The following is an 8,145-nucleotide window of genomic DNA, read 5'->3' as shown; positions in this document are numbered from 1 at the left end:
TCTCAAACTGTGTTTGCGTGCCGCATAAAATTTAAAAAAAAGTGAGAAATTCGTGGATGTTTGGTGATTTGCTGTAATATTCTGATTCCAAGATCCTGTAGGTACTTGTGAATGTAAAGATAAAGCGGGCCCGCCAGTGCAGCAGTGGATGGATATCAAACTTCTGTACACCACCAAGTAAGTGTATTGTTATTCAAAATCTACTAAGTACTTAGTGCTTAGGTTAGGAAGCTTCATAGGGGCCACTGCCACTATGCTCTTCACTCGTCCTTTTTCTGCAATTTTTTTAAGTAAAGTTTTGTTTACACTGGACCGCAAAGAAAAAGGTTCTGTTATAAAATGTTCATTATTAAAAATTTTAAGTACTTAACTGACCTAGCTTTATGAAATAAAGACTTTATATAATGCTAGGTCAGGTAGTTTTGAAGATTTATAGAAGATTTTGTAGGTAACCTACCCTTTTCTTTGCGGTCCATCCAGTATTAATTAGGTTAGCTTACGTTATTCTTATTAAATAAGCTAAGAAATAATAAACAAACATAATTATTTCCCTATAGACATAACTAAACTCTGTGGACGGCGTCAAGTAAATTGTTATCGTGGTTATTTTTAAACACCATCGAGTAATAGCTTTTTGTTTCAAAACCTAACGTTCGGAATTTTAAACATTTGCCGTAGCGTGGGAACTTGGTTTATATGAACTCTTAAATTAACTGTAGAATATTTGACGTTAAAAAAACTCTAGTTTAAATAATACAATACGGGTTGGAAACGTGGCCCCTCACTATAGGCCTTATACAGAAGCTCAAAGTTGCACAGCGTGCTATGGAGAGGGCCATGCTCGGTGTTTCTTTACGAGATCGAATCAGAAATGAGGAGATCCGTAAACGAACTAAAGTCGCTGACATAGCCCGACGGATCAGCAAGCTGAAGTGGCAGTGGGCAGGGCACATAGTACGCAGAACTGACGGCCGATGGGGCAGTAAGGTTCTGGAATGGAGGCCACGTACCGGAAAACGCAGCGTGGGACGTCCACCCACAAGGTGGACTGACGACCTGATAAAGGTAGCGGGAAGGCGCTGGATGCAGGCCGCTACCAACCGTGCGATGTGGAAGTCATTGGGGGAGGCCTATGTTCAGCAGTGGACGTCCTATGGCTGAAATGATGATGATGATGATGAATACGGGTTGGAGTAGGTAACGAACTCGCTGTGTAAAGCGATATAATTAACGTGTTAGTTATACTTAAATTCATAATAGAAGGATTCAGAATAAAAGGCTCCATAGTGCTTAACTGCCTTGCCTTACAGGAGTTTCAAGTACGAGTAAGTACTAAGTATCCGTTCGCTTTAAGTTTGCCGTTGGCGATATGACGTCACTCGAAGGGAAACGTCTATAACTATAACAAACTATATTTAAAATATTTTTTATTTATTAATATTGATAAGAATTGTGTATTTGCGTAAAAATTAATCACGGTTGGGGGAGGGGACGCGCATTCCACGGACCGGCAAACTTAGCGCGAACGGGTAGTACTTAGTATTTATTTTCAAAATTAATTATGAAAGCATTGTTGTGTTTCGATAGTTGGAGGTAGCAGAGCCTGTTCTCCATGGATGAGGGTTTCTGGTGAAGCTCACTTCCAACCCTCGCCTTCGGCCTGGTCAACATTTACCACCTGGCAACTCTGGCAAGATGCAAGCCAAAAGCTTCCACTGAAACTTACCAGCCTACCAGCACGGTACGTAATAACAACCTTTTCTTGCTTGTAATAATGTTTGAAATATCCTCGTCTACGTATCCATGGTAACTACTTATTTATACATCTACCACGCCTTTAGACAAAGCGACATTCGCTACTGGTTAAATTTCGTTATGAGTAATATTTATGCGTAATGTTAGAGAAAAGAGACGAAGGGAAGCGATCACGGCTTGCTATTCTGTCGATTTATAAAAACCTTCTGCTATTATTTTCCTTTTCTTTTTATTTTAAACGATAAAGAAGCGATCGCTTCCTGCGACAATACCTTCTTTCTTCTTTTTTTCTTTGGTTCTTTCTGTTCTTATCTTTGGTGTGCAAAAAGTGTATTTATTATTATTATTAATACCGTCTAATCATTCGCCCGTTACATCAGACTAGCTAGAGCTAGAGACTACCTCTATCTGACACTCTTGAAATCCTATTGGGTGGTGATTTACTTAAAATATTTTAGAAGCGGTTTCTTTACTATAGTACGAAACATTTTAACACGATTTTTGAATAATAATTATGAAGCATACATACCGGAAGGAAGACGTAGTGTGGGCAGGCCCCAAACTAGGTGGACAGACGATTGGGCAACGCAGGACCAGACGTTATGGAAATCCTTGGGGGAGGCCTTTGTCCAGCAGTGGACGTCATTTGACTGAAGCGAACCATGTATATTTGTATTATTTATAAATCCAACCTGGTTAACCTGGGGTTATGGGTAGTTGTGGTGTCTTACCAAAAAGTCATACGCCACAGCCATACACAAACATTAGTTTGTGAATACGGAACCGTGTGCGTAAACGCGCACTGTGAGACCTCATAGATCATAGACGCACAGGGTGACATGAACCAATCACAGAGCTCTATTCAAATCTGTGTGTTCGATTTGCTGCTTCACTTAACCGATTGAGTCCCAGACGGCATTAATTAATGTCATAACAATTGATTATCTATTGTGTCGCGGAGCTTGAAGGATTAAGCAAGCATCATTTGTGAATACGGGCGAAATTCTCCAGATATCCTCTATAAACAAGAGTTTATGTAATAAAGTTTAGTCAACTTTTTGTTGGTAAGGCCTCATAAATCACCAACTCGTTAACATCTTATCCCATAACCAAAACCGTAAAACCTAAAAACCATCGTACGATTAATTTGTATCTTATTTACAATTGGATTAGCATCGTCGCGCATGCGTTATAAAGTCCCATGTTGCGTTACTCCGTACTCTTTTACAGCCATTCGCACTTCGGCGGTGCGACAGAGAGCACACGCGCGGGTAAATAAACGCTGCGAACGCACGCGGTGTTTTCACGCGAGTTTTTGTGACAGACGCATTTTATTACACGAGTGAGTACTATTTTATGTGGGGGTGTAGTGGTTTGCAAAGCTGACCGTGGTTTTTGACGCAAGTTTAAGTTCGGGACTCGATCGGGAAGTTAAAGGAAAATGTATGTACATATCTACCTACTTACATTTTTATTTTATTTTTAATTTAAGCATTTATGTAAGCATTATATTTAACTGCATCGTATTATTAAATAATAAACATTACAAATAAAATGTTTAAAACATAATCAGCGTTGGGAAAGATGATAAAAAAGCATTATCAATAATTTCGCATGAATATGCCCCAGCGGGAATTGAACCACGAAAATTAAACAAATCTAATTGATTAAAGCTAATCAGACTGGGAAAATATTTAACTCTGGATTTAATTATAATTTATTATTATTATGTATTATAATTATTATACTATCGATTTTCTTATGAAACGCACATAGCACTATGATCCCAATTATGTACTCACAGGAAAATGCAATGCAAACATTTTATTATAAAAACATAGCCCGCCTTCTGGCATTGTCGAGTAAAAATCCAAAATTAAATTAACTGCGGGGTATTTATTTTTATAATTTTTGTAGTGTATTTGCGTTATGCGAATCTACATATTTCAAAAATCTTCAAAAACACAAAAACTGATAAATTAAGGAGAATGATAATAATCAGCTGACTTTTGGAGCACTAATTTAAATTTTCCTATTGTTACCGTGTGACCTATGCCCTGGCCTACCATTTACAATTCTTCAGCTGAAAATTTTCCTCGTTCGTACTAACTTATAAGTTTTATTACGCGCCACTACACATCAATCTTAAACACTGTGACATCATAAGTAGTTCAAGTTCAAGTTCAAACGTTTATTTACCAAAAACACAGTAATAATTTAGTTTTAATAGCTGCTATTTTATATTAGTCTGAAGTTTGTTTTACTTAAACATTAAAAATACTGGCCCTTATTACAGAAATGTTGAACACACGTTGCTCTTTGATTTAAAATGTCATTTTCATACTTTAAGTTGTTTAAATTGTAAACAAGTGTTCAACGTATGGTTCAACGGGCGTTTACCTTTTTGTAGTAAGCCCCACTATGTTTTTCTTCGATACGAGAACGTATCCTATAGGATATAGAAACATAGTAAAGAACAAGCTATGGCGTATAAGTTACGTAAAGCAATCGATAACACCCAGACATAAAGCCGGCCGGTGCCTAGACTGAAATAAATCTAGCTATAAAAGCGCATTCCATTGAAGAAATTGAGATTTTACGGCTAATACCTAATACTGATAAAGGAAAACATCGATATAGATTTATTCATTGATAAGTTTGCTAATGAGTTTTGTTTTATTTATTAGGACAACCAACAAGACAAACACGCATATGTTATAGTCAAACCTCGAAGTTCCGGCACTCCTAGGTTTGACTAGTCAATCCTCAGGTCTGACTAGAAGTCTTAGTCAAAGCCCAAACATTTCGGCCTTTGACTAAATAATGTTAGTCAAACCTAGGAGTAACTAATTTGGTCAGGCAAAGGTCGAAACTCAATTTTTACATGGAAATGAATTACCATAACTAAAAGTGCTTAGAACTGAGTGTTGTCTTAATTAAATCTTAAACAACTGTCCTCTTCCTGCGTTGTCTGGACGAGATCGCTTCTTAACGACAAGACTGTCAAAACTGTGCCGTTTCAATTTTGATTTTATTGGTTAGTTTTATCAGATGAGGTATGTCGCTATAAAAAGTTCCTACCTATCTAATAAAATAATTTTAAGCAGTACAATGCCTCCTACATGTGACCCATCAGCGAACCGAACCTGGAACCTAATAAGAGTCGAGAGTTTGTTGTAATCAATGAACATAATAATGATTTAGCTGCGGCTTTGCGTACCTATGTTTTAATTGATATGGGTCATGGCGTTTTTAGACAATACGATAAATGTGATGACTTGTAAAACAAGATAATTTGTAGACAAACCGTCTGTGTGATAGTATTAGTCATTTTACACAATCTTATCTCAGTGTTTTTCATCAGTCTCTATTTTAATAAAATCATCACTTGCCTGTATCTATGAGATATTGCTACATTAGTGCTTAAACGCAAAAAACTGGGACACGAAATGCTGTTGGGTGTTCGCGGTTTTATGTACAAGCCCTTACTCTCGGTGGTAGGTATTTCGTGCTAAAATCTCTACAGAATCCGCCTGTCACGTGCTTTTTCCTAGTCTGATAGAGATCACCGTTATTGTTAATATTGCCTTACTTCTTACTTTGTAGGCAATACGTGTATCTCCATATTTTTCAAGCGAATTGTAATTTTAGTTAAATTACTCAGATTTTACGGAAAAGTCAACAGAAATATGGTTATTTCTACATATTTGTTATGTAATATATATAATTAATATTGATGTCACGGTAAAAATTGTTGGATTTGTAAGCCTGAATATAACACACTTCAAAAAACTGTCAAACTCCATACAAAACAACAATTATAGTTAAAGTTACCGTTAAAATTAACGTGCTAACTGAGGCTAACTCCTAAAAAAAACCATTAAATAGAACCCAATTTTACCATCCCATCGAATTTTAATGTACACCAGTTCCCTATATTTTTTGTTAGAAAATGGCATCTAATCACTACTGCATAAAACACCATTATTTAGTACTAGCTTTCCGCCCGCGGCTTCGCCCGCGTGGAATTTTGTCTGTCACAGAAAAACTTTATCGCGCGCGTCCCTGTTTCAAAAACCGGGATAAAAACTATCCTATGTTCTTTCCCGGGACTCAAACTATCTCTATGCCAAATTTCATCAAAATCGGTTGCGAGGTTTAAGCGGGAAAGCGTAACAGACAGACAGACAGACAGACAGACAGACAGACAGACAGAGTTACTTTCGCATTTATAATATTAGTTGGGATTTCTCTCGATGTGCTGTCGTCTGTACGTATAGTGATGTAAGAGTATTATCGTTTGATTTCCTACTCATTGTTCTGGTACAAACCATGATTGGCAGAGTTTCAACATTGAACTATGCACTGCGTATTTTAACATCCGTAGTGTAAAACAAATCTGTATTACTTTTCTCTTGCATTGGGTAGGTACTGAAACATACAACAAACTACTGACCAAAGAAAACTATGAACAAACGTAATTTCTACTTGAAAATTTAAAAAAAATCGTTTGGCTAATTCTATTTATTTGTAAAAAAAAGCCGGCAAAGTCGAGTCACAATCAAGCCGGCTAGTGCCCGTTTTCACTATCCCTAAATTTTAAGTGACCCCTACGGTAACACATAACAGGAATTTTGTTGTCATAGGGGTCACTTAAAATTAGGGATTGATGGTAAAAACAGGCACTAGTCGGCTTGATTGTGACTCGACTTTGCCAGTATAATAATTCTGGCAGAGTCAAATGTTAACGTATGATAAATAATTGCGACTAGAGTTAAAATTATGTATGTAATTATGTTATGCCCGTTTTCTCCATCAATCCCTAATTTTTAAGTAACCCATATGAAAACAAAATGCTTGTTATGTCTTACCATAGGGCCCACTTAAAAATTAGGGACTGATGGTGAAAACGGGCATTAGTCTCATATGATATCAACCGAATTGAAAACCTCCTCCTTTTGTTGAAGTCGGTTAAAAAGTATACTAAAATGTTTTCAAGCGAATTATTTGGCTCAACGCAACAATAAATGAATGTAGGTACAGTCAGAGCCCTAATTGAAATGTTGTGACGCAGAAGAAAACAGTCTTGATGAGTATATGCAAAAATCTTTACAAATCTACTAATTTAACTTTTTAGTCATTAGGGTTAAAAAAGGAATGACAATATCCCAACGGTTTCGGTGTCAGACTACCGATTCGAGGGTCGCTAATTCGATTCTCATCGAGTAAGTAGGTATTTTATATTACTTAGTACTTAGATCATCATTTCAGCCATAGAATGTCCACTGCTGAACTACTTAGTTCATCAGTAGGTAATTTCAATAGTAGGTAATTATCTTCATTTTCAACCGACTTCAAAAAAAGAGGAGGTTCTCAATTCGACCCGTATGTTTTTTTTTCTATGTTTGTTACGCGATAACTCCGCCAATTATGAACCGATTTGAACAAATCTTTTTTCGGCGTATAGGTAATACCTCAAGGGTGGTCCCATTTAAATTTAATAATAGAAAAAACAACCCCCAAGGGTGGAAAATTGGGGATGAACTTTTTTATACGCAATATCTCCGCTGATTATAAATCAATTTGAACGATTTTTTTTTGTGTTCACGCATTTGAAGTCGGTTTTATTTTTTTTTAAAAGGTAATTATCTTTTGGAAATTGACTGGACATATCCCTCACCCGCGTCTTACCTGTAGTAGAGCACTTTGATCGTAATAATATCATATGTTTATTGCTGACTGTACCTATATGTATCGTCAGTGAAATAATTGGCACTAAAGTCCGTAACCTGATGGTGTTGTATAATGACTTAATGACACCACTAGTCAATTTAGGTACATACTTTTATGAGCTGTCAAAATGCGACTCTCCCATACATTTTGTATAAGAAAATAGACCTATGACGTCTCTACTTAAAGTAGTTGGCGAACTCATGACATGTGACAAAATAATTGATTAGTTTATTCAAACAAATGAATTTAATGACGAAATATAATTAGGAGCAAATACACACAAATAAAATTAAGTAATTAAAAATCAATCTAAAACGAAATAATAATATGTACAGGTGATGCGGAACTTCCACTCGGCCATTAATTTTTTGTATGTCCATTTTTGTGCAATTTGTCATGAAACCCTTTTGAATTTAGTAAGTATAGCAACAATGCAGTGCATTCAGAGTTCCGAACAAATAATCAGGTGTTCCGCTAATGACGTTTGTATTGTTAATTACCTTTTATACTGCACGTACTTAAGGCTAATAATTATGGTATTATGCAGTTGCAATAAGTGCGAATTTTCAACATTATGTAGTTTGTAAAATGGACTTCAACACCTGTTTTTTGGTCATTGATCTCTTGGTCCTTTTAGCGGAATTAATACTTAAACTT

The 8,145-nt window shown here is 36.3% G+C and overlaps 1 protein-coding gene across 4 annotated transcripts in view; it reads left to right on the top strand.

Moving 5' to 3' along the window:
* Positions 1-8,145, top strand: part of LOC114356618 (sodium-coupled monocarboxylate transporter 1) — a 45,409-nt gene continuing 37,264 nt past the window's right edge. Inside the window, exons 1-2 of one of the 4 annotated variants that reach the window (XM_028309872.1) lie at positions 1-177; positions 1,588-1,741. In XM_028309872.1, coding sequence (XP_028165673.1) covers positions 1,617-1,741 — 125 coding nt within the window. In that variant the 5' untranslated portion in view covers positions 1-177; positions 1,588-1,616. Of the gene's footprint in view, positions 178-1,587; positions 1,742-3,000; positions 3,199-8,145 lie in introns of those variants that run through there. The other 3 variants (XM_028309873.1, XM_028309875.1, XM_028309874.1) reach the window with 3 other exon arrangements.

Source organism: Ostrinia furnacalis, unplaced genomic scaffold (assembly GCF_004193835.3).
Source record: "Ostrinia furnacalis isolate ACB-3 unplaced genomic scaffold, ASM419383v2 OfSCF2838, whole genome shotgun sequence".
Taxonomy (NCBI): Eukaryota; Metazoa; Arthropoda; class Insecta; order Lepidoptera; family Crambidae; genus Ostrinia; species Ostrinia furnacalis.
Note: the sequence above shows the minus strand (reverse complement) of the source record. Positions and strands in the feature narration are given on the sequence as shown.